The sequence below is a fragment of the Oenanthe melanoleuca genome, chromosome 1A (genome assembly GCF_029582105.1).
Source record: "Oenanthe melanoleuca isolate GR-GAL-2019-014 chromosome 1A, OMel1.0, whole genome shotgun sequence".
Classification (NCBI taxonomy): Eukaryota; Metazoa; Chordata; class Aves; order Passeriformes; family Muscicapidae; genus Oenanthe; species Oenanthe melanoleuca.
Genome location: NC_079334.1, coordinates 32,967,411 through 32,993,699, shown reverse-complemented (window position 1 = coordinate 32,993,699; position 26,289 = coordinate 32,967,411). Strand labels below are relative to the sequence as shown.

The 26,289-nt window shown below is 34.1% G+C and overlaps 1 protein-coding gene across 1 annotated transcript in view; it reads left to right on the top strand.

Annotated features, from left to right (window-relative positions):
- The first annotated feature begins 2,685 nt into the window (after positions 1 to 2,685).
- Positions 2,686 to 26,289, top strand: part of PTPRQ (protein tyrosine phosphatase receptor type Q) — a 122,120-nt gene continuing 98,516 nt past the window's right edge. The window contains exons 1-18 of the mRNA XM_056515959.1: positions 2,686 to 2,795; positions 5,324 to 5,461; positions 6,080 to 6,215; positions 7,274 to 7,528; positions 8,469 to 8,686; positions 11,125 to 11,311; positions 11,453 to 11,737; positions 12,055 to 12,339; positions 12,912 to 13,181; positions 14,286 to 14,546; positions 15,906 to 16,036; positions 16,214 to 16,343; positions 17,776 to 17,926; positions 18,403 to 18,509; positions 18,985 to 19,082; positions 21,945 to 22,107; positions 23,594 to 23,854; positions 25,561 to 25,721. Coding sequence (XP_056371934.1) covers positions 2,748 to 2,795; positions 5,324 to 5,461; positions 6,080 to 6,215; positions 7,274 to 7,528; positions 8,469 to 8,686; positions 11,125 to 11,311; positions 11,453 to 11,737; positions 12,055 to 12,339; positions 12,912 to 13,181; positions 14,286 to 14,546; positions 15,906 to 16,036; positions 16,214 to 16,343; positions 17,776 to 17,926; positions 18,403 to 18,509; positions 18,985 to 19,082; positions 21,945 to 22,107; positions 23,594 to 23,854; positions 25,561 to 25,721 — 3,285 coding nt within the window. The 5' untranslated portion in view covers positions 2,686 to 2,747. The remainder of the gene's footprint in view (positions 2,796 to 5,323; positions 5,462 to 6,079; positions 6,216 to 7,273; positions 7,529 to 8,468; positions 8,687 to 11,124; positions 11,312 to 11,452; positions 11,738 to 12,054; positions 12,340 to 12,911; positions 13,182 to 14,285; positions 14,547 to 15,905; positions 16,037 to 16,213; positions 16,344 to 17,775; positions 17,927 to 18,402; positions 18,510 to 18,984; positions 19,083 to 21,944; positions 22,108 to 23,593; positions 23,855 to 25,560; positions 25,722 to 26,289) is intronic.

Here is a 26,289-nt window from a genome sequence, read left to right as displayed (position 1 = left end):
AGGATCAAGTCTGAGGTTTGGCATTTGAACATGAGTACAAGCCACATGATGTACTGAGAGGTAGAGGTGTTTGCAACAACCCACTCTGGGATTACAAATGGTCACTGTGTTGTTCACAGTGCTTCAGCAGTGACAAAATTTTATTTCAGTTGTGGCTCCTTTTCCTGCTTCTTTCACAATCCATTTTTCCTGACAGTAATTTTTTTTCTCTTGAACTTCTGCCCTGCTGATAAAATCGGCTTACAGCCACTGTAATTAATTTTTGTAATTATTTTATTGTCATTCATTAATTTTGTATAATTCTTTGCATCTTTTTTCCATCTTGCCTTTTACATGAATTTAAAGGACAAATCCAATTTCCATATGCTACAGAGATTCACCTTTGTGTAAAATCTTATTGACAGATAAACAGTTAGATATCACTCAGGAATGCTGTGGCAATGGAAAACATTGACTTGAACTAATTTTTTCAAGTTCTGTCTCATTGAAACCTTTTTCTGATGTTACCTTGACATGCTGCTGCTGCTTTAATCCTGTACAGGTATGTGTCCAAAGGAAAAATCCCATAGGAGTGTGTTCTAGGGGACAAAGCATAAATGAGTTGTCACACATGACCATAGCAATATATCCATCATGAAGGACAAAGCATGAAAGCCAGAACATTAGCAGAAAGTTTGTACAATTGCACACTCCCAACTATTCTCTGGAATATGTTTTCAAAAAACATTCAAAACATGTAAGTAAAAAATCTTTTGAGGGATAGACTTCAGTACATTAATGCAAGAGAAAAAAAGGATTTTATTGAGAAAAGGTTATGGTAGAGATGGTTTGTGCATAACACTGTGTACTAAATTTTTTCTAAACTTCCTTTAAATACCAAGTGGAATGTGCAAGCTGCCTACAGAAGAAGAAAACTTAAAAAATTATCTCTCCATTAACAGGTCATTAGAGTTTAGGGAGGAAATGTACTTTCAGAGCTGAAGGACAATGGGCTGTGGCAACAAAGATACACTGACTAGAGCTTGGCAGCCATATGGCAATCACATATGAACTGTCATTTTTGCTCATTTGGAAAAATAATTCTATATATAGACTAATTGGGTGGTCCAATATCTACTGAAATCAGTGGTAAATTATTCCATAAAATCAGAGATTTGAGAATCTTGCTTCAAGGAGATAGTCTTATACACGTAGTTTCTAGTCTTATGAGTAGTTTTTGTATGGGAGAGCGTGCAGAGCTGTTTTTGTATTGATGTCACACTCTGGAGAAAAACAGTATTGAGTGGTGTCATGATTTAATCCCTAGAAATGCTGAATAAAAGGAATGTGTTTATGTTTTGGGGAGTGTTCTTTTGATTAAGGTGGAATGTGCCATGGGCACTTAATTTATTTGGGTTAACACAGAGAGGGCTCCTGCTGGTGTCTTGCAAATCACTTTGTTAATAAAGTCTCCCTTTGTGCCTGATGATTATAAATTGCTCTGGAAAACAAAATGGAGGGAGTCCACTTTTCAAAACAGCTGAATGGGCAGTAGCTTACTTTTGTCATTGATAGCTAAAATAGCATTCAGGTGATTACACCCACTCAGTATTTTGAGATCAGGGGTTTCATTACAACAGCTTTTATTTTATTATGTGTGTCTTTGAGTCTAGATAACATAAAAGCTCCAAAATGGTATTTTTCTGGTGAGAGTAAGCCTGCCTTGTTTACTACAAGTTCTAAATAAATATTTAGTTGAAAATTTTATTCCTTATTTCACGACTCACAGTTCAGTGGGACACAAGTTTTAATAAAAATTAGGAACAGGCCACTGAAAAACAAGATACTATCTCAAGACAGAAGTACTATGTGATGACAGCACCTAAGAAAATACAAAGTATATAATATGATTGTTGCTCTTTTTTATGTTACACATATACAATGGTGTTGACTTTTATTTATTTTATAATTGGTAAACATTTTTATCAGCCTATTAAACTGATTTAATTTCAAAGAACACAGAGGAAAACTAATTTTTTGTTGGAAATATTATTTGGGGAAAGGTTAGAGGAATGGGAATTTTGTTGAGCTAAGTTCAACTCTGAAATTGCTGGTTCAGATTTGGCCAAAGATAAATGTCACCCACTATATTTTTTCTGAGCCAAGTTCTTGTTCAGCAGCCTTTGGGAAATGGATCTGTGGTCCTACTGCTATGAATTCTTGTCTCTTTTTACTTATAGTTGCTTATACTGGTGACTTTGTGTGGGATCTCTGTAAGGTCATAAGACATACTAACGATTCTGCAGCTGTGCTTAGAACTTCTGCAGAAAAGTGTTTTCATGCTTATTTTGTGCACTGACCACAGAACATCTGGCTAGAAAGGTGGACTGCAGAAAACAACCAGAGTCTGAAGGAAAATAAGTAAGGGATAGCACTGATTGCCATGAATTTTGATCCAGTAATCACACAGAAACTAAATATAACTTTTTACACTGAGAGTTTTTTTAAGTGACTATTGAACAACAGGCACATCCACAGTTCACTGAAATTAAAGGATCTCAGGAAACTTGATATGAGGCTTGGGAAGAGGCAGGGCCAGAGCAGAGACACAAATCTCAGGTGCACCATTGGCTGCCTCTGTATCCATGTGAAGTATAAATGTGTGTAGTGTTTTTTTCCCTTCTTAGGATATTCTGATGTGATTTTGCTTTGAAGCTGTGGTGATACAAGCACTTAAGAGATACTGGGACTATAACATTTCTTTCTCTATGGATCAACTAATTCTTCTTCTGCTTTTATTAAAATATTTATTTAAGGTAAGGAAAATACTCTGGTTCTTAGGGGTGGATAAATAATCAATGTTGAAAATTGATGGTGTATGATTTGGACTGCTTTTTTTCCCCTATGTTCTACCTCCCTGTTCACAAGAGGAACATTCCCAGTCTTCTTTCTACCTAAATAGTTGAAAGCTCTTTTAAGATCTTTAATCTGATTTATTGCCTGCTGCTTTGGGTTTAATGTTGCTCCCCAGAAGAAGAAAGAGATCCCAGCATCTTTAAGTCTCCTCTTAGATAGATATAATATGAATTAAAAGCTTTAATGTGTTCATTGTTATACCTCTGACAGTGCTAAAAAGCAGACACTTGGGGAGTACTGTAAGAATAGCATAAGAAAGTTAGCTATACTGTGTCAGTTTTTCATCATTTGCAGCTTAAGGACTCCTAGAGATGGATGTATTTTCAGTGCCATTTGTGAGCTTCATTGTAGTTCTCCTCTATGAACTTGAACCTCTGCGAACATGAACAGGCCTCCTCTGACACCCCTTGAAACTTTTAACACTCATTTTAAACCTTGTCAGATAAACTACTTATTTTGTCTCTTCTTCCCTCTTCTTTAAATCTGGAGCATACCAGCTGTGTTTCATCCATCACAGTGTTTGCACTTGAAGAGAAAATGAAAATCAATCTCTGCACACTTTTGGCTACTTAAGATTTTATCGATCTCTGCTGTATTTCCCCTCAAGTGCCTCTTTTTCAGACTGAGAAACCTACTTGGGTCTTGTGTTGAGACACAGCTGATAGCAAAAGTCAGTACATTGTTGCTTGTTGTTTAGGTCTCTGGACTCCTGAAGACAGATTTGAACCTTAGGTCTTTTTGGTCAATTTAATAACTTTGTTTTTATTTTTTAAATTGCTTCTGTTTTTAGATAAGGGCCTAAAAATTAATGGGAAGGTGCTCGTAACAAAAAGGAACATTCTAAATCTCTCTCATTAGTTACAAGAATGGAACTATTTTTGTATACACTTGAAAATGCATTTCTTGTCTTTTAGGTTCAAGTAGGATGTGTTTATACATAATAAAATGGCACACAGTTGCTGCTGGTGGAAAATTATTACAAATTATTAAATCAATTATTGCCATATATATATATATTTATCTTTAAAATCAGATTTTCCTTGCTTTTGAATTGTCTGGGTTATACCGATTGTGTTTTCTGGGTATGCAAGCCAGCTATATACCCAAAATATTGGATTAAAAATCTGCAAATTTTCCTGGAAAAATTTTCCTTATACACTTTTTGTATGCCATCAATATTATAAGTCCATTGTGTCAGTTCATTCCAGAGGTATATACCCTCTTGTAAAGGATTTATAGAGTTTAAAGGCTTTATAAGCTTTACAAAGTTTATAATTCATGATGTATAATCTAAACTCTGAACATTGAGATATTGATAGATTTATAGTTTTGTTAATCATTAGATAAAGGAAATTATATTAAGCCAAACTGAATTCCAGAGTAAATTATACTTAAAAAAATAAACAACTGAGGTTTTGTTGTTCTTGGATTTTTTTTGTACATGGTAGATTGCTTTGCAGGATAACACAAAGTAATATAATAATAGAACTTCTAACTTTTATGTAAGTGTTTGAAGGGTTCATATTTGATTTTTATTTTGGTTTAGTTTTTTTGAACTAGATTTTAAGTTCATTTCCAAGATGGCATTTATTTGTGATCTCAATTCACTAAGAAAGCAAAAATGGACCACAAAAGACAGAACTGCAGTATCTTATAAATGTTTTGTGATAGGAATGGGCATCACATGCCCCGAATTCTTTTGAATGATAGATGTGATTCAGTTTTATCTTAAATTAGACCAAAGCAGCCCATAAGTTTCTCATTCAAAATGAAATTCAGAGAAGAAAGCTGCTTCTCTGAAGTGTTAAGCCAAAGGCCTTCAAAGGCAGGTAAAATTGTCGAAAAGGTAGTGTCAAAAATGCAGAATTGTTTCTAGAATGTGTACCCTTCTGCAAAAAGCTGAAGCGCTGAATGAAATTTCCATTGCCATGGCCAAATTAGATTGCTAGGGAGGTGTTTAACAAATTCTTTCTTTGCTTCTTGAAAATGGTTCTTTATTATTCTGAAATACTTGGAAAACTTTGAAGTGATGTCACTAAAGTTTTTAATGTAAGAACAGGACTGAGACCTCCAGCTGCTGACTGCCTGTAACTGTGGTTGCAGTATGAACCCTGCAAGTGAAATCTGTGGCATTGTTTCTAATGTAAAATGATGGAAGGTTTCTGTCATATTTGGGTCAGCTGACATGATTTTTCCAGCTCTGGAAAGAGAAAGAAAACTAGAACCTGTACCTGAAGAACTTGTAAAATCTTAGGAGGTCTCCGTGTGGCACACAGTAGAGCTGGTGGTCCTGGTCCATGTAAAAACTATTGCTAGCTGACAAGCTGTAGGTAAAATTAATTAAAATTGACAGAGTTTAATTATTTAGTCAGAGGGTATGTTTGCTGCATTTTCTACTAAGTTGCATTCATGTATGTTTGTGTTACAGGGTGCGCAGTGTGTAGACTGTGACCAAGCAAAAAAGCCTGCTAGAATAGTTCTGATGGAGTGGACTGAACTGCCCAAAGGAGAGGATCCAGACTATTATATTCTGACATATCAGCAAGCAGATGCTTTCAGTCAAAAAGTATATTTTACCAACCTAAGCAATAAGTTGTTCTATGTTACTTAAGCTGTAGGTAGCAGTGATTAATAGCATCATGCGTTTGGTTTGGTATTCTTTTCTAAAAAATAAAAAGGTAAAATAGCAAATAAAGAGAAAGTTTGGAAAAAATATATTGGGTTTTTTAATTTATGTCATTTATGTGTACTCTTACAGAGTCCTACTGAAGCCAGTGGGACTCAAAAAACCCTTGAGTGTCCTGTTGAATAAGGATGGATAGTTATATGCTAAAAGTTAAGAATATGCAAGTTCTTCAAGGTACTGTGGTTTGAAGGAGGAGTCTAACTCTCCAGGAGATGCACAGATGCTGCCCCTAAATCTCAGTGGGAAGGCATTGCTCTTATGTTGAGAACAGGATGTTCTGGAATTAAAAGAAAATATGAGGATTTTAATATTAAGGTGTTTGTTATTAGTGTGATTTTTAAATGGCTTTGTTTCAAATGCATTGGATGTTTGCAGTGTAACTGCAGCCTCGACTTTGATGTGCAACAATATAAGCTACCCTTCTAAGAGCTTCATAGATTGCTTATAAACTGTATTTTTATTACTTTCACTATATTCAGAAATTCTTTTAACTTGCAGAATGTAAGAAACATTTCTAAAGCTGAACAGAAACCTGTCAGTACTACAGTTCTGCTGGAGGAAAGTAGGAAGTATGACATTACAATAGAATCCCTGAAAAATGGCCAAATCTTAAGCGTAAAATCATTTAAAACACGTAAGTTGAGTAGCACAAAAATATTTTGGTGTCTTTATAGTTAGGCTAATGCTGAAGATTAAAAAGTAGGGGTTCAGATCCCAAGGTTATTCATGTATTTAGAAACTTTGTATTGGTGTATGTTTCCAACCATGAAGAGTTGAAGGAATAATTTTATATAATGTTTTTGGTTAGTGTAACAATTCTAAAATATGAGACTGATGTAAGTTTGTGAGATTTTTAAATATTACAGGTTTTACTATGCTACAGTAATTCTAGGAAAAGAAATTTATAAAAAAGGACCATGGAAAAAGTTACTTAAATCCTGAAAATTTCATACTAACATAGGGTTATTGTCTTACATAAATTTAAAAAAACAACTGTTTTCAACTTTATAACAGTCCCTCCTTAAAAAAGGGTTAAAAAATATCTTGAAGATCTTAGCATTGTGACTAATTGGGACAGATTTTCAGTATAAGAATGTATGACTTTAGCATTATAAAAACACCATTTATAGCTCTAAATCCATTGAGGAACCACAAGTCCCACAGGTTACTAGACTGAGGGGGCTTTCAAATCTTAACTTCGTCAATTAAAATATTTAATAGCATTACATTTTTTCACATTGCAAGCTCATGCTATTGCTTATCTTTAGAATACAGACTTGTACCTGAATTCAAACAACATAATCGGGAAAAAAACATAGTAAGTTGGAAGCATTGCAGGAGTCATCAACTGATGAAAGAACATTGAGCAATAGGAAGCTGCAGGAAATGGTTATGCTGCTAATGTGTTACTGCACTTAGCATATGTTAGCTAACTGATATTCTATCCAAATATGTACTTTTACAGTTAAAGCACTCCTGAAAGCATGTACTTTTATCTCTGATTGCTTCAGACATAAGTTAACCTACCATGAAAATAAAAGAAAACATGATTTTCTTTCACTACATTTCCTTCTCTATTGGGTCTATCCCTCATTCCTTCTCAAAAAAAGAGTAATAATATTGATGAAATAAAACTTTGAGCTCATTATTTCTTTGTGCAGATGCAATATTTATTTTTTCTTTGTCTACTAGGTGGAATTTCAGAAAATGATATCAAAACATTAGTGACAGCTACTACAGTGTCTTTTAATTGGAGTATGATGGTCAAAGAATTTTCAGTTTCTCTGATCCTGAATGGTACTTCTCAGATTATAAAAAGCCCCAGTGGATTCTTTGTGTGGAGAAATTTGACACCTGCCACCATTTATACATTTAAGTTTATATTTGAACAATTAAATCCTGAATTTGTAAATGTGTCTCAGTCACTGGATATTCAAGCTGAAACAGGTATATATTAGAGTTTCTTGTAATCAAAGTGAATGCAAATTAGTAGTGCATATTTTCTAGAAGGGTGAAGGTGTTCCATTTTATGTATTTTAGTAGTATGGATGCTATTTCTACAAAGAGGAAACAAATTGAATGTTAATGAAGGTTAGGTTATTTATGATTAATATTTCCTAGTAGTTTAGAAGCAAGAATTCAAATTTGCATGTGCAAATATATTAACTATATTTTTTCAGTCTAAAATAGAGTGAAGTCAAGGATGAAGTTAAACCTTGTAATTATTGGAGTGTATGGGTTGAATTTTCTATGCAGTTTCAATGAAAAGACAAAGGAAATCCTGAGTTTGATAAGGATTTGGAAGCATTTAAAAATGATGGGTTTTTTACTGTTGAGAGACAAGCTTAGCTGTGTGTTTTGTAAGAAGTGCTGTGAAGGACACACATATCTGAGGATATTATGGTTTGGTTGTGTATCCTCATTCCTTTCGTTGTGCTACTCTCATAATGTAATTTAGAATATTTAAAATTAGATACAGAAAAGAAAGAATTATATACAGTCAAATCCAAGAAAATAATTATTTTCCTAAACTCAAGAAGATATTAAAAGCAAATGATTTTTTAAAATTCATTTTTATAATTTGAAAAATTGAATCATCATAAATTGAACTTAAAAATTAATTTATTTTCTAGAGTATGAAAAAGATTAATGGACTCTTCTATGATTTTTTCTTCACTGGGTTGCAGTTGTAGCTTTTAATTCAACAAATCAGATTTTTAAAAACACTCGGAGTCTTGGTTTATAATCACTGAATATTTTGGGGGTTGAAAAAACGATTTAATTACATTACATTGTCTTCAAAATGTTTGTTTAATTATAAGAAATCAGCATCACTGCAATGAGTAATAGAGTATATCTTTAAAATCCTGTCCTTGTTCGCCTACAGGCACCTGCTCCCAAGGGTGGGTGGCATTCCAGAGCAGCTGCTACAGACTGGGTAAGGAGAGCAAGCCATGGAAGGTGGCACAACAAACCTGTGAAACCTCTTCACAAGGGGCACATCTTCTTGACATAGGGAGTGAAGAAGAGCACGGGTTTGTGTTGTCATATCTCCAGAAAATTAGTCGAATAATCATGTTATGGACAGGTCTTAATGACCTAAAGGTCAGTATATTTTACCATCTTTGTTATTCCGGGTATGGAAGCAAGAGAATTTTGAAATAGGGTAACCAATCCTCTAGAATAAAAATTACTAAACAGTACATTGGTTATTTGTTTATATAGTTATTGGCAATTTGACAAAGAATCATGTTTCATCCTATTTAGAAATACTGAAAATATTTACAAGGTCATAGCTGGGGAAAAAAAACCCATAGTGTATACTTAACCTGTAATTTGTGTGTGTCTGTGTGTGTCTGTGTGCGTGCACATGTGTGAGTGTTATTTCCTGGGGATATTATTTTGCCTGTAGGTGGTGCTGCATTACCAGATTTTAAATCTGTCTACACACTTGTTACTATGGATATCAAAATCTGGGGTTGGCTTTCTCAGTTTTGATGCAGGTCTGAAATGTTGAGTGTTGAGTTTAGTGAGGTCCGTCCGGTATAGATGGAGCAAGGTGTTTCTTGAAAAATATTTCCTGTTCCTTGTAATTGGGATATGAAAAATCTTAATGCCACATCTGCTGTTTCAAAATATAGTGTGGTGTGGTGTGTGTGGCTTGGGAAGAGCTACAGACATAAAATAAAGTATTGGGAAAGCCCTTGGAAAGATGGAGGCACTGTTCCAGAAATGTGGGACCCAGGCTTCTGTGATTTGGTTTAGTGAAAACTTATTTTGTGTTAAGTATAGAAGGTTGAGAGAAATCCAGTATTTTTTGTTTTAAAAAATCTGCACCCTGAAATATTACTTTAGTATTTTTTGGCAAAATTATTTAAAAATTATTTTACTGTGAAAATGGTAAAACCAAAGCAAACTTTACGTGTAAGAGCAGGAGTGCTGCCACACCACATATCATAGAGATAGAAAAATTCTTTTTTGCAGACTCTGTTAAATAATGGAGCTACACAAACAAGTCAGAGTGGGATAGCATGCAGACTGAAGAGACACAAATCTGTCTAGGTTAGAGAAGCACTGTAACCATCCTGGTTAGTTAAGTTTCAGGAATATATGCACTTTACATATAATATTATTTTGTTAATACAACTCCAAAGTCACTTCTTTTGCTGCAAATTTTATACCGTAGTGATATTCCTTGTAACCAACTGGATATTTTAGAAATAATGCTGTATTTGTAAGAGGCTGTCAGAAGCATTATATTTTAGCAAGTTAGAGTACTAGAAAGTTGGTTTTTTTAAGCTCTGATTACACAGAAAAGAGTTGATTGCCAGTTTGGAATTTGACTGTTTAATCATTACATACATTTTTAAGTTTGTGGGAGTCAGTCAGTTAAATTAACTATATGAGAACCATGTTTTATGCATAGCAAGCTATAATAATAAAATGCTTGTTTTACAATAACTTTTTTCCAAAATATTTGTACTTAGTGTGTTCAAGTGCTGTCTGAAAATGTTTCAATCTGAAATTCATTGTTGTCATCTGTTCTCATCTTATGAAAACTCCAAATTATACTTCCACAAAATTGCACTTACCTCAGGAGTTGAAATATCATGGGACATACAGTGCAAGTTGCAGGATTTCTTTAAAATCTGAGATTCAAATTGCAGATTCAATTATTTTTGCTTTCTCTTTTGTATTTGAAACATTAGGAAGTTAAATCTCTGTTTTCAAAAAGAAATTTCCAAATTCCCAGAACTTGAAGTATTTGCTGAAAAGAAGCTGGGGTACAACCTACTCAGATTTCAGCAACTCTTTTACCTCCAGAGAGTGCCCTAATGCCATGCCTAAATGTTCTGGGTTTTCTATGAATCCCCTGTAGATGTTAGAATATGTCAGTGCAGTGCAGATTGAAGCCCATGTCCCACTGGAGGGGTCTGCCTTGTGATGCTGTAAGCAGATTCTACAAGCATCTTTCCTCCAAAATGTCATGTTGCCCCACCCTAGTGTTGGTAGAGCTCTGCTGGAAAGTACCTCAAAGGCTGGAAACCTGGAGTGAGGTGTGAGTGAGTGTCCTAACATTTGAGAAACCGGCAAACAGGAGAAGGGGGAAAGATAACATTTCCTTGTCTGATTGTGAATCTTACCGTGTTTTTTTACAGCTAAATATTTTTGTTTTCAGACTCAATTTATGAGTATTTTTCACTGATTTTCTAAGTGAATACTCTTTATAGAAAATTATCCATACAAGATGATTAAGTTATTTGATTAATAATGATTTTTAAAGTCTTGTTTGTAATGGCAAAACATACTCATGTGGCTTATATTATGCTGTGTTATATTATTGTCATGTAGTCTTTTGTAATAGAAGAGATGGAATTTTGGATTGAAACCTTTATTAAAAATTGATCTATATAATTAAATTATATAAATGAAGTAAATAAATATTGAATATTTAGGCATATACTTGCAATAAGGGAAACCTTAATAATTTGTAAATATAATCTAAAAATATCTGGGTTTTAATTTCATTTTTTTCAATCTAGGAAGAGGGTCAGCTCTTGTGGACAGATGGATCTCCTTATCTTCTAGAAGCTGGTATCTCATCTCTGTCAATGATACCAGAAAATCAGACTGACTGCTATGCTCTTCAGAGAGATCCCACTGGCCCAGACTATTTCTTCACAGGATTTTTCTGCTATGTACAGCTACCATATATTTGTGAATATGAATGTAACTATATTTGTTCAATCTTTTACATTTATTCTTAAAAGCTTTGCTCTGATTACATTTATATTTAAAGATACAAATATAAAAGTAAAAAAAATTTAATGATTTTCAATTTTTAAAAAAATTTTTGGTGTTCTTTTACAGTACCTCTAGTACCAGAAAATTTCATGTTTGATGTGCATGATGTCAAGACAACTGAAGCTGCATTTGTGTGGAGCAGTATGGACATGTGGCTTAAGTCAGGCTTTGCACTTATACTTAAGTACTATTTTGATCAGTGGAAACCACACATTCTGAACTTGCCTGTGAATACAACTCAAATAAAAATTGGGCAGCTGTCTCCAGGCCTTCACTACAGTTTCTTATTAGCATCAAGGAGCCCAGAAGGAGCACAGACTAGCTTAAGTCCAATTCTGAAAGTAGAAACAAGTAAGTTACAAAAATAAATAGCAGTAATAATCAGATATCCATATATTTTTTATATTTTCTCTTTAATTTCACTGTTTCCTGTATTCTCTGTTTATCAATATTCACTGTCACTGATACACTGTCAAGGCTGCTTTGTTAGATTTGCTCTAACAGTATTTAGCCTGTATGTAAGTGTGCATTTTTAGGTTTTCAGGCTCTATTTAAAACAAACAAACAAACAAATAAACAAACAAACGACACAACAAAACACCCCACAGTTATGGATGAAAGACATGAAAAACTATTATCATATTTCTGTTCCTAATCTTGTTCAACAGGGCCCTTGCATTCCCAGAAGTTAGAGGCTACATATGTTTCATCTACAGAAATACATTTAAAATGGAAGCCTCCACCACATTCATACAGCATTTATTTTCATTACTACCTGGTCAACATATTGGATACTGAAACCAATATCTGGGAACAGTTGCCAGTTGAGAAAAGCAAGACTTCAATAATCATACGAGATGTAAAACCTTATCATCAGTATCAGTTATATTTACAGAATGTAGCAGAAAAAGGAACTCTAAGCTGCCACGAGAAGCCTATATTAATCACAACAGGTGATGTATCCATTTTCGTGTTGTTTCATTTCACTAGACAGAGGTTAAATTGAAAATACAAGGCATACAGGTATTCTTAAAGCCATGTCAGATTGTGGCTGTTGGGATACTCTTCAGAACCTTCCAAAATTGTGAAAGTACCAATCCATTGATTGATTGATTGATTGATTGATTTATGCATTCATTTGACTACTTACAGTGCATTAGTATGAACTAAAGAAGTGATACTCTCATTGATAAATTCTGATTTATAGTTTGTATCTCTAATTTTAGCAAAGTTAAAACATTACCATGATTTCTCAAGGGCAGTCTGTGTCACCTTCTCCATATATATCTGCAGTGGAACAGAATTTGCTTGCAAAATGAGTCCTTATTTGGTATGAGAAAACAGAAAATAGAATCTGCCTGTAACAGGTAGCTGCCTGCAAATTGTTTTAAGAAATAATTAAATGAATCTAATAGGTGACATTTTTGAAGAAGAAAAAAACCAAGAGACATTATTGGAAAGTGATTGTAAAGTGATAGTAAGTTTGATGTATGGATTTATACTGACATCTTTTTCTTTGATCAAGCTGTCAGTCCACCTACAGCTGTTTGTATTCACCCAGAGGATGTAAAAGAAGAGAGTGTAATCCTTCACTGGAAGCTGCCACAAGAGTGTCAGGAGTCCTACATTCAAGTGAAACCTAATGCAGGCATAGGTGAAACGAAAAAGTTTTTATTAAGCAATAAAGAAGAATTAAAGATTGATGACCTAACTCCTGGAATGGCTTATGAAATAGCAGTGGCAAGTGTGAAAAATGGAACTATGAGCAAACTGAAGACCATTCAATGCACTTTAAGTAAGACTTTATTTATGGTGGAAGCTACAGATTATAATACATACATCAGTTTCACTATTGCTATTTATTAGGTTGCTATCACCCAATGAATTTTGTAGATCAAGTCAATTTGCTAAATAGCAAAGGATCAAAACTTAAATATGAAATGTAGAGATCCAATTCTCATTGTTAACAGCAAAAACAGTGCAGCCTTGGAAATCATCTTGGTACTAGTGACAGCTGTGATGGGGACCACAGCTGGAAATACTGTTCCCACTGGCAGAAGAAGCTGTGTGAATCATTGATTTGCATTGAAATAGGAAAATATTGGAATGGTTGAAAATTATTATTGATTTTTGGAGATACACTAGTTGTACTGAGAACTGTGAGAAAATGTTGCTCTACCATTAGTGAGAGGCTGCTAGGAAAGAAGTAATAATAGATGAAAAGAAAAGCTTTGCATTTTTTTGAAGCATCTATAGGGAAGGACCCCTTAATTGAAGGGTCCTAGTTTATTTACCAAAATGTTGAAACGTTTTTGGTGCAGTATAAATTTTTGGTGTATGTGAAAGGAGTGGGCAGGATTCACTTATACATGTAATATATAAAGTCTACAGCTGTCAGATTATAGACTTATGAAATGCTGCATTGTCATTTCTTTCTAAATGATTACAGTATTTTGGAGGGTAACAGTCTTAAGTCTATTCCAGAATTTTTTATATAGGATTAAATTTAATACCTCATTCATGACACAGATGACAAAATTCTAGATGGGATATTTCACAGCTGTCAGAGCCATCTGTAAGGGAAGAAAACTAAACACGTCAATGTTGGATCAATCAAATGCATCTTATTCTCCATGGTTATCTCCCTGTACACATCTACATTTCTGTATATTTTTCCAGTTATCCTGCCGTGGTGCAGTTTGTTTGAGAAGGAAATTCCAGTAATATATAGTTAAAATATCAGGTTGTTCATTTTTTCTGAGCAATGACATGCTATGGTAGCTGTTAAATTGCACCCGGCATGAGTATCTCTCAGGGCGGTTGCTTTAGATGCATTATGTGGTTTTCACTTCATTTATTTTCAACTAGTTTAACATATGGAAACTTTTTTTTCTTCTAGAGCCCAAGCCTGTTCAAATTGTAGTTCCTTATGTGCTCTACAGCAATGCTGTGGTACTATTTGTTCGCATGCCTGATACCGGAGTATTCGATGGTATATTTGTTACAACTAAAGAAGGACCTAAAGCAACATTCATTTTAAAAAGTGATGGTAAAATAACAATTGAAAACCTTACTGCAGGAAGGGAATATGATTTCTATGTCTCCACAAAAAGTGGAAAAATGCTGAGCTCTTTTTATCATATAAATGGTGTAAAAACGTGTAAGTATTTTAAGTTCTTATAAAATTGCACAATATAAAATCTTGATTTTTGAACCTTTTAAGCTTTATTTTTTTTTCAGTGGAATAGACAAGACATGCTATTAAAAATCATCTTGCTATATTTATGTAAACAATTTCCAGTTGTACTAACAATAGTTGGTTTTCAAACAATACTATAAGAATCCCTTATAATTTCTAAATTTGCTGAATTGTGTTTTTTATATTGTGTATAAAATGTCTTCCAAGCATTTCAGGAATTTAGGCTGTATTAAATTATTGTCCTTGTGGTAGACAAGATACATTTTGACCACTTTTTTTAAAGAAATAGATAAGTATTAATGGGGTTACTTTTGTTCCTTGAAATTATTAAGCTTATTCCTGCTGGTGCACCTTTAAGTGAATAATAAAAGTGTTCAGGTTCTCCAAAGTACTAAATTCATTTACAAAGACATTAAAAGAATTGCAATGGACAGGACACCTTCTCACAAGGCCTTTAAAACCAGAATTTTAATAGAAACTTTAAAAATGTTTAGAAATTCCTGCTGAAATTCTGTTTTTAATTTCCTAATTTTTATTATATTTATATTTCCATGAATTTTTCTTTTCCTGTTTTATAATTTTCCTTTGAAATGCTTTTTCTGCTCTGTTTCTATCAGAATAGAAATGTTATAACAGGAAAAGTTAAGATAGGTTCTATAGAAGCAATGGAGAAAGGAAAATGAAGGCAAGACAGAAAAAATTGTCACCAAATGAAACAGGCCTTGAAAGCTGATATATCTTAAAATATAGTTTTAATGAAAACTTGGGGTTTAATCAATCTTCTGACAACATTTCCTAAATTGAGTAAAAAGCTGCCTTACAAAACCTTGTCTTGTTCTGACTCTTCTGGATCCTCAGAAATTTGGAAGACACAAAAATCCTGACACCTCACACGTATATAGTTTTTCCTTAGAAAAAGTGTAAATTTTGATATATTCCAGACAGAAATGGCTGTGATGGAGATGAAGGAAATATAGAGAATAGTGGAAATTCTCCTGTAATGTCATCTGAATTGTACCTAACAAGACTATACTAGTAATGGATAAAGTGTATTTGTCTAGAGTGATATACACAGTTTTGCTGAGCCTTTTGGCAAAATTTAGGTGCATTCTGACCACTGTGGTGGTGCTATTGGAGGGATAAACTTCATCCTAGAGAACTTTCCCACCTAGAAGTGCCAGCTCTGTCCTCAGGGTAAAAATATAATTTCAACCTCATGCAATTTTAAGATTCAAAACACAAGCAATTTTGCTGTATGAGAAGTGTTGGATGGAGCAATGGCTGGGGTTGAACAGAGAGGTGTTTGATGCTCACCTGCAGGTCTGGCAGCTCCCCTGAATGTACGAGAGGGTGACATCACCGACACTTCAATACAGGTCACCTGGGACCGCGCTGATGGGGATTTCGAGCAGTACGAGGTTACCTGTGCTAATTGTCCAAGTGCTTTCAAGGTATGCTGTGAAGGGCAGCACCTCTGCATACACACTGCAGATATGTTCAGTCTTCCATTAAGTAGCCAGAAGCTGAGTGAAAAGCTTTATTTCCCATTAAAATAGTTGGACGTGCGGTTTATATACGATAAATTAATTTTGTAAGCATTTCTGTGAAAGCTGTGCTTGCTTTTCTAGGTCCAGAAGGTCAAGCAAGAAACAGCAACATTTTCCAACCTTAGCCCTGGTAAGCTGTACAGGTTTGCAATTCGAACAGAGAAGGAAGGTTTCAGAGACAGTATTTTTGTGACAAAAGAAATAGAGACAGGTAAGACCACAATGTTGTCAAATTCAGTGTTTGTTTTACTCCATCCATATCTCTTGTTTTCTTCTTAAATTTTATTTTTGTCTCAAAGCAGCCATCTTTGTAATGTTCTCCTTATTCTCTTTCATCATTATCTTTCTTACTCCTTGACTGCAAGGGACCATTAGGACCCTCAGTATAGCTCCTGTGTACAAGACACCAATATTAACTTCATGTTGATTCAAGCAGCTCTACTGTAGCTGATACTTGCATAGTGTCTGGCTACCAATATTAGAGAAAGCAATTTTTTAAATTATACTTCTCTATAATGCTTTAATTTTTCTCTTCAGCTATGACTTTGGACACAATTAAATGTTCAAAACTAAAATAGTTTTATCATGTTTTCTCATTGGCCTCTCCTTACGTCACAAGTAATTTTGGGCTCTACTACATTTAGTTTTACTTTAGGTTACATTTGAGTCTCAGTAGTGTAGCTCTCCTCTATTCTAGTACTTTTATCTGGTTGACAGGGTCTCTCAGGCTATTAGATCTGGCACATTATAGTTTCCTCTAAAAGGTCACTAATGTGAAAACATCAAGCACAGAAGATGTGATTGAAGAGGTTCAGCATATGTAATCACAGATATGTAATGCCTTGCATTTAAGGGACCACTGAGTTAAAACTGATACAAGAACACTGTAAAATCATTTGTGAGAGAACAAATCACAGAGAGGCAATAGTGGAGAAAGTAAATCATGGTTCTCTGACACTTCCTTTTCAAGAACTAAGGACTTGAAATTAGAAAATAGAAAGTAGAAATGAAGCAAAAGCAGATGATTGTTTATTAAATTTGTAGATAAATTGCAGAATTTCTTGCCATCAGGTATTTTGCCTTATGATTGTGATCATAGGTTCAAATGGAGACCAAAGACATTCATAAAAGAATAATCTGCTGAGATTTACTGCATAGAAATAGAAATCACATTTGGTTCATGACATCCTTGGGCTGCAAACTGCAGTCCAGGGGACTACTGAAAGGAATTATCCCTCTGTGCAATTCTTGCTTTTTCTGCAGACACGTCCTTTTGGCCACTTTTAAATAAAAGGTACTGTCCTAGTCGGGACTTAGGTGTCTGCACAGTGTTTTACCTCTTATATTGACATTTCTTTTCTTGAGAAATTTTCTATTTTTCAGGAACTCCAGATCAGTGATGTCAGAACCGTGCTAAGCAGCATTGCAGAGCAATGAACAGCTTGGCTCTGGATTTCCTGGATAACCAAAGTCACTGTCCATATTTCTGCAGTGGTAGTAGTTTGTATGTCCTTGAGATAAAGAAGAACATGACATCAATTATGTGGAGTTTTTATTGCATTCTGATGATGAGAGGCCTGTCATAAAGAAATGTGTTTAAAATGTATTTTTGAATCAATGCATTTTGTTTTCTTGTCACACAGTACCAAGTGCAGTCAAATATCTGAACTCTAGCAGAGACTCTGAATCAATAACAGTTACCTGGCCACCAGCCCAAAGTATGTTTGATGGATATGTTCTTTCAATAAACAGTAAGGTCTTCAATGAGAAGAAAATTTTACCTTCTGGTGTGAGGTATGATAATTACATCCTAAAAATAACTAACATGAACTCAAAGCAGCTGATATTTAAAATAAGTAGCCTGTGCTATTATTTATATGTTATATGTATTTGATGTTTTAGTTGATATGCATTACTATGCCCATGTATTTTAAGAACTGCATTTTTTTAATCAAATCTCAATTCTCATATATGTTTATGCAAAGAAGAGCAAACAAATTACTGCATTGGAGTGAGCACCAGTAGAACCAGTGTGCCACTTTGGATATTTAATTCAATACTTTTAAACTTCCTAGTACTGGAACTTGCTGTGAACCACAGTGTAATACACCCTATTTAAGATTTTATAGTACTGAAATATTTTTTGATATAAACATGTATGCACATATCATGTATAAATAATATCCATAAAACTATAAAGAATTAACATATGAACATGCATTATTTTTTAGAATCCTAAAGGACATAATCTCTTCTTTTAATCTTTGTAGAACCCACAAATTTGAGCACCTTCTTCCAGGCACTGATTTCTTAATCAATATTGTCACAACCAATGGATTAAAAAGAAGTCACCCTACTGTCCTCAAGATTAGCACCTGTAGGTTCAGATTATTAATGACTTTCCATTGTTTCAGCTAATTAAGATTTTTGTCTTTTAAGGTGTTTTCTAAGAAAAGTTAGTCTTTATTAAATCCATACATCTTAACAATGACTAAATGGATGCTTTTAAGTTTTTCTTTTCAATCTAAACATCTTGAAAGTGACTAAGTATATTAAAGCTTTTTAAATGCAAAATTTCCTCTGCCTTAAGTGGGATTTTGACAGTACTGAATCAGCAGTAGTGTTAGGATGATAAAAATTTTCCATAAAAATTGATAAAGGTTGACTTTATTTCTGATTCTGTTTCTAATATTAGAGGTGATTTTCATTTATTTGAAGTTCTTTTTAAGTACAAAATGAAATCTCTTTCCAGATGGAACTAAAAAATAATGAATTAAAGCTATGTGTTCTGTAGATATCAATTTCCTTAAAATAAATATAGATTATTTTAAATCTAAATTTTACATCCTCAGATCCTGATCCACCATCAGATTTACAAGTGTTTGGACAAGAAGAAAAGACAGTCTATTTTTCTTGGAAACTCCCAAGAGGAGGATTTGATATGTTTCAGGTGAGATGAGAATAGCAAGAAACCAATGCAAATATTTTTTCTAATTTCTCAATTAAATTATCATCCTGTATGTGCTGCAAACCCAGTAATAAATTATTTTTTATAGCCGATATAAGCTTTGGAAGGAAATACTGCTATTGAAAAAGGTCAGCTAATTATGTACTTCCAATTACACAATTTTTTTTTTTTAAATTTTAAATTATACTTTTAATAGCTCTCAAAAACTTATTTTTCAACTAATGTGAGATAAAGAAAAGATCACAGGTCAAAGGTTGAATGTACTTGTAATATTTTTTTTCTTAGCTTTTCAAATTTGTAATGTAAATTGATTTAACTGAATTGAAAAACAAAAAGTACCTTCCTTACAGAAAAATGTAAATGTTTTATTTAGAAAGTTACAGAATAACTGTAGGGTTGTTTTTTTTTTTTTTTAAACATAGCAATTTATTAGACAAAACTGGAAACCTTGTATACCTGCCATACCCTTACAGCCTTGGGCAGTAAATAGTTTAGGAATTTTCTGAAGGAAATTGGATATATATAAAGAAAAACAGGGGCTATTTGAGATTTCTTTTTGTTATTTATACTTCAAAATTTTATTATGTTCTGTTTAAAAAAAATGCAGTTCTTGATTTTAAAACTCTTATTCTTTAGGTTCTTGATGTATTAGAAATACCTAGTACTTCCCTGTTCACCATACCCATGCCTTTTGTGATTTTATAAGCTTCAATTTTTTCAATTTCTCATCATTCATTATGTCAGTTCTCTGTCCAAAATGATCCACAATAGCATCTAAATAGCATGGATCATGTTTCACTATGACATGCAGCCAGTCTCTCTTTTGTATCCTGGATTTTGCAGTCTGTCTTGTATTATCCTTAGCATTTTGTAGCCACTGTATTGACATGTGGTCAACAAAACCTGACATACTGCTGTTTTAGCAAGTCACTTGAATCAATATGGATTTTTCTAGGTACAATCTTTCACAGTTAACTTACTTGAATGGGATATTCTTTGGTACACAGCACTACCATGAGACAAAGTACTTTGTTTTAATGATCTACATGGTTTTTACCCCAATATTACAGTGCCCAATTCTTTTTTCTTCTGCTCTCCAATGGCTTCAATTATATATATACCAAAAACTAAAATCTTAATATCCATAGGATAGTTCCTTGACATTTCTTCTCTCTTCATTAGTGTAGAACTTCATTGATCTCAATGAATAAAAGCAGCCAGTTAACCTCTCAGACTATTTGCTGGTGCAGCCTGGAGCACATACACAAATTTTAAAATTAAATTTAATTATCTTGTTCAGGTTTTGAAGCAGTTTAGATGCACTTTTGAATGTAACAATGATATTTTTGCCACCCTGTGGAAAATAATTGTCATCTGTAATATTGATCTTTATGTCACAGTATTATTGTTCAGCATCTCATAGAGCAAGCAGCCACATTAGACAGTGCTTTGTCTGTATAAATGAGCTTATCTTTAAATCTTTAATGAGAAAGTCTTTCGTAGTCTGGTTGCTCAGTAAGGTGCACCTGCATAAAAGGGATCGTTTTACTAATCATTTAAAATTAAACATCCCTGCTCACCAACTTTCTATGCAATATATTGTAGTTTGCAAAGTGAAGAGTGCACAAAAGGTACTTTCCTAACTTCTCTATACTAGATGTAAATCTTTAATCTATAGCTTTGCTTCTAGCATCTTGCAGCGCTGTAATTCTAATAAGGCAATGACAGTTTCCAAGATTTTGTTTGTATAAACAGGCACTGTGCTGGTAAAATAGACAGAGGGGAATGGATCATTCCTCCCCAGATGAATAGCAGCTAACCCCAGTGCTTTCAGGTCACTGCCATGTGTACAACACCCCCCTTCTGCTGGAGGAAATTACTAGGGGCAGGACAGGACTCACTGTGTAGGCAGCTGCAACCTTACCTGGTCTCAGCATTGAGAGCCTTGCCTGAGAAATGTGTGCTTGTTGGAGGTGCTTCTCCAGTGCCCTCCTCTGCAGGGCAGGCACAGTCTGCATCTTGCCTCTCACTAGTGCAGATAGGAGCCAGTCTGCAGGGACACTTTTCTGTGCCCACAGAAAGTACTGGTGCAGGAATTTTTTTTGTCACCTTAGAATTATCTGGAAGGTCAGAAGGAATCCCCACAGCCTCTAGGATTTAAGTGCCCAGATTTCAATGTCTTGGTATCTCCAGCCCTTTTATTCTCTGAAGTGGCGCTTAATAGTTGAATTTTCAAGCTATAGCAGTGAGCAGAGTTGAGTGACTGATTCCTCAGGAGTCTTTTCAGAATCTCAGCTCAGTGCGCAGGTGGCTTTTTTTGGTTGAATGGTTTTAGGTGTTGCTTAGATTTTTTCTTTGTTTTGCTATGTTTTGCTTTTTTTTTATTTCATTTGAGGTTTTTTTGTTTTGGTTTGGTTTTGGGTTTTTTTTTGTTGTTTGTTTGGGTTTTTTTTTGTGTTTTTTTTTTTTTTGTTTGTTTGTTTTTTTTTGCCAGAAAGGTACAGAGTTACTTAACTGTACAGTTTATTAATATAGCTGTGAGACTGAACAGTCAGAGTAAATTTTATTATCCTCCCTCCAAGAGGAAAAACCTGTAAGCCTCAACTTCACTTTGCTTCCTCCATCTACTTTTAAATATTAAAGTAATTGCTTTCACTACTGGGTTATTAAGGAATGATGGAGTTCCACATTGGTGGAACATAATATAAAGCTCCTTGATTCTCTTTGTATTTAAAATGTGGAAAATATTTTAAATATTTCTAGACTGACAGGTAGTTGCTATCTCTGAGCATTACATTTATGAACTTAAATAATCTAATATAAGGAATTATTTTGCTTTGATAGCTTTCATATTGTCTGATGAATAATGAAAAGCTGCTTACCAGAACTATTTATGACAGCAGAGCTGTAGTGAAAAATCTGACCCCTGGGACAGAATACATTTTTCAGTTAAGGACAATTAAAGGCTTGGATTCCTCTGTGGCTGTGCAGAAAAAAGTCATCACAAGTAAGGAAATATTTTATAAATTGTCTTTTTGAGAGCCAGTAAATGTTCAGAGACATTTAAATAATTGTTTGTAAGTAACTCAAAAAGGTCATAGAGTTCAAAATGAAACTTCAGCTTTGGGAGGAAAATTGTGCTTCTTCTTGTGATAGTTGTTTAAATAGGAGCCTTGTACATAACTCACTCGTTTGAGGTTGTGGAGTCTAGACATGGCTGAAAATAGCTCTTTGAAAAAAGCTTCCAGCTCTAACAAAGAAAGATCTTGCCAGAATAGCTTCCTACACTTTAATAATTAGCTAGCATTTTGTTTACAATTGTTTCTATATCTTCTAAATTCTTGCAAGCCCATGGTCTCAGATTGGATTATTGCTCCTGTGCAAGGACACAGAATGTTTAAGACAGTGAGAAGAATTGTGCTTCAGAGTGCTTAACAAGGTCGAGAAGCCAGTATCCTGCACTCATTTTCTGTCTCTGAGCAAACATGCATTTTCCAATGTTCCTGTGATACAACATAAGAAAGAGGGAAAAGTATTTGCAGTGTGAATTTGAAAAAGAAGATTTATATTGAATTCTGGACTGCCAAAACAGATAAACAGATAAAGAGCACTTACTTATTAAAAGATAAGTGAATCTCTGAAAAAAAAAGCCAGAGCAAGCCCTGCAGATTCTTGTGGATGAAATGTGCAGCAGAATATTCATTATCATGTTCCTGAAGATGCTTTGTTTTGTCAGGTAAATATTTTCAAGAGAATTGTGGATGGGCCCTGAGTGTGCCTGAATTATAGACAGTTTACTCTATAATTTTAATGTCAAACCCATAGGACTTTTTTCATGCTGAGTAATAAGCATATTAATTAATTGGTGTTTTTCATAAAGCTTCAAGGAAGATAAAGCAATTATGTGAGAGATTCACTTTTAGGAAGAACAGAAACAATTTTTGTTCTCAAGCAGCTGTGCTGCACAGATTAATGGAGGTGCTATTAGTGAATTATTTGTGATTTTAGGAATCTTAATATAATAGAAAATACTATTTAAAAAGAAAAAAAAAAGGATAATTACTGTGGCTGTGCTATTTACTGTGTCCCTAAGTGAGCAGATTAACAGTTTTCTAAAATTATGTGGAATATAATGTGTTTTAAAAAACTTTAGCGTGACTAAAACTCTACTTCTGCTTACAAGTTTTACCAGTGAGCAATAATACTGTTCTTAGAGACGACCTGATAAAACTGAAATTTTCTTCCATATATTTCATAATGTGCACAGAAGGTACAGCCTCAGGTTTTATTTACCCTGTGCAACATAATAGTACTGCTGTCTGTATATCTGTACAAAGAGTTCTAAAATTTGTATACATATTTCATGATGTTTTGAAGTCTCAAAACATTTATTTAAGTAAAAACCACTTATTTTTAAAAGCTGCTATTTTCTTATATTTCAAGTACTAGGGATTATTTTTTTTCTTTATTAATCTCAATAATTTTTGCCGTAGAACCTGCTGGGATATGTGGTCTGACATTAAAAATGGTAAATACCTCCTCTGCAATAGTGAAGTGGAACCCAACCAAGACTAACTTCACTTCTCACAAAGCATCTTTATCAAACAATACCTTTATTAAAAGGTTCACAATTCCAGGAACAGTGACTGACTTCAGTGTTACAGAGCTGACTGCTGGGGGCACTTATAATTTCACACTGAAAAGACTAAAAGGAAATACTGAAGGAGCTTCTGCTTTCCTTGAATTTGTAACAGGTCTGTATGGTTTCCTGCTTCCTCTGCCAGTGAATGGTAGCTGCCCCTAACAGTGCATATTTATCTGGGTACATCTCACTTTGTAGAATAACCTCGAAATTTCAAGAGATCTTACATGTAATAGTTTGCTTTCATTGTGGGTGTATATTACTTAAACCCTGTAATAAATAAATACCTGTCAGAAACATAATGTCTTTAGCTGTGTTGCATTTCTTTTCACCGTTTTTAGTATTTCAGATCTTATCCTGCAGAAAGTTGCACACAAGCTGAATTTTACCTTACAATTATTTCAGTGGTTTGTTTTTGGTTTTTTTTTTTTACAGTGAGTGAAGTCGAACAGGTTCAGAAAAGTGTAGAATTAAGGATTTAGATTGCAAACTACCCTCAGAAATTAATTATGTGTCTGTATCTCTATAAACATAAAATCCAGCTTCAGTAGAAGTTAAGATCCATGCAAATAATAGGACCAATGAGAGCAGTAGGACTCAAAATCTGTAAGAGTATACTAAAAGGAAGAACCTATGCTCTCAGTTAAATTTGCATACCTCCACATATATTATTAATTTTTTTTATTTGTTAGTGTCAAAATTAAACATGAGTTTAAAATCATTCATATGAGACAAATACAGATGGAATGTAAAATCTAAAATTAATATTTGGATATATTAATATTCAGATTATTTGCTGGCAGAACTGGAGTAATCTGAAGCAATTCTGCAACTTTGCATAGTGTACGTAAAGAGTTAATCAAAGATATACAATCTTATCAGATTTCCAGCAAATAAGAATGGGTGGAAATCTTTCAGAGTTGAACTATACATTATTCAGACTGCACACTATGATGCTAATGTATAAACTACTATAAGATTTAGTCTGAATTCAGAAGGACCATGTTACAAAGGCAGACAGAGGACTGAGTGCAAGGGTGAAACTGAAATGAGACTAAGAGCATCACTGACTGGGCTTGCTCTGAGAGATGAGCATGGGGACAGTTGGTAGTTGTATATATGTTCCAAAGTAGAAAGAAAACAGATGAACATGGCTAGAGATTGTACAGGTGAATGAATTACACATTACAGGTGAATGAATGATAACATTTTAGTGACCTACTGAAGAATTTGGAACCTGATTCATTATTAGGCTTAGAGTGAATAATACACATTTAAAGGTACACTTAAAAGCAGAAGAAAATAAGATGTTGTGTCATGAGCAGGTGGAAATTTGGCTTTAATAAAAGGAGTAGACTACCCATATTTTGGGATCTTAATGACTAGAGTTAATGGAATTACTGGGATTCCAAATACATGAAATGTATAAAAGAGTTACCAATCTTATGGCTTACAGCAGAACAAACACTAGATTTATCTTGAATTTCAACTGTAGCAGTAGTTATGTCAGCAGTAGTGCTAACTTTAAGGTTGAGACAGCAGAAACCCCAGGACTGTGCAGAGATTTTATTGACTGAACACAGCAGAGACACTTGAGCTTGCTCTCTGTGAATAGGCATCCCAGCATGGTTGGGAGGCCATCAGCCAAATCCCAGAGGAAATGTAGCAACTGTAGGATCACATACTGCCATAATAAGACTAATCCTTTGTATAGCAACAAAACTCTTCTTGGATGCTTCTCTATTCAGTTGTAACTACTAACATCTTTTAAATGGAGTTATTTAAGTTAATGCCATTTATTCCACAATTCTCTTTCAGAACCTGCAAAGCCAGAAGGTCTTAAATTCTTCAATGTTTCATCATATTATTTTTCACTGTATTGGAGACTACCCTATGGACTTGTAGACAGATTTCATGTGGATCTTGTTCCTGATCATGCTTCTGTTGTTATCCTAGATCTTAGACTTAGAGAGTATCAAGTAAGTGCTTTTATTACAGGACTTGCAGGGCCAGCTTTTCCTTATGCACTGTGCTGATGAGGAACTCAAGCTTTCCTCCTTAGTCATTTAATGCATATATGAATATTTAAGTATTAATGAAAAATTGGTGGGATGAGAGCAAATTTCAGCATCCACAGTTTGCTGCCTAACAACAGGTAGTGAACTTACTGCTTTATAAAGCTACTAGAAGGACGCAGACCGTCATCCAAGGATTCATGAATAGTTTATCAAGGGAAGGGCAGAGCTATTGAGTAGTACAGACTCATTAATTGTGTACTTGCCAGGAAGATCTCTGCTTAAATCATTAATGCAGGCAACATTTCACTGCTAAGCCATCAAAAAGATATAGGAGCACTTTTTGATTCTGCTGTCTGGGACATATATTAACAGAAATAATGGTTGTTCTGGATGTTTGGCTTTTGTTTTTCGTTGGAACTGCAAAAATACAGGTATTTCAGACAATTTCTTGGTAAAAAAGTTAATAATTATTTTTAATGAAAAGGATGGGTTAGTATAAGGGTCAAAACCTTGTTCTTCAGGTTGTTTT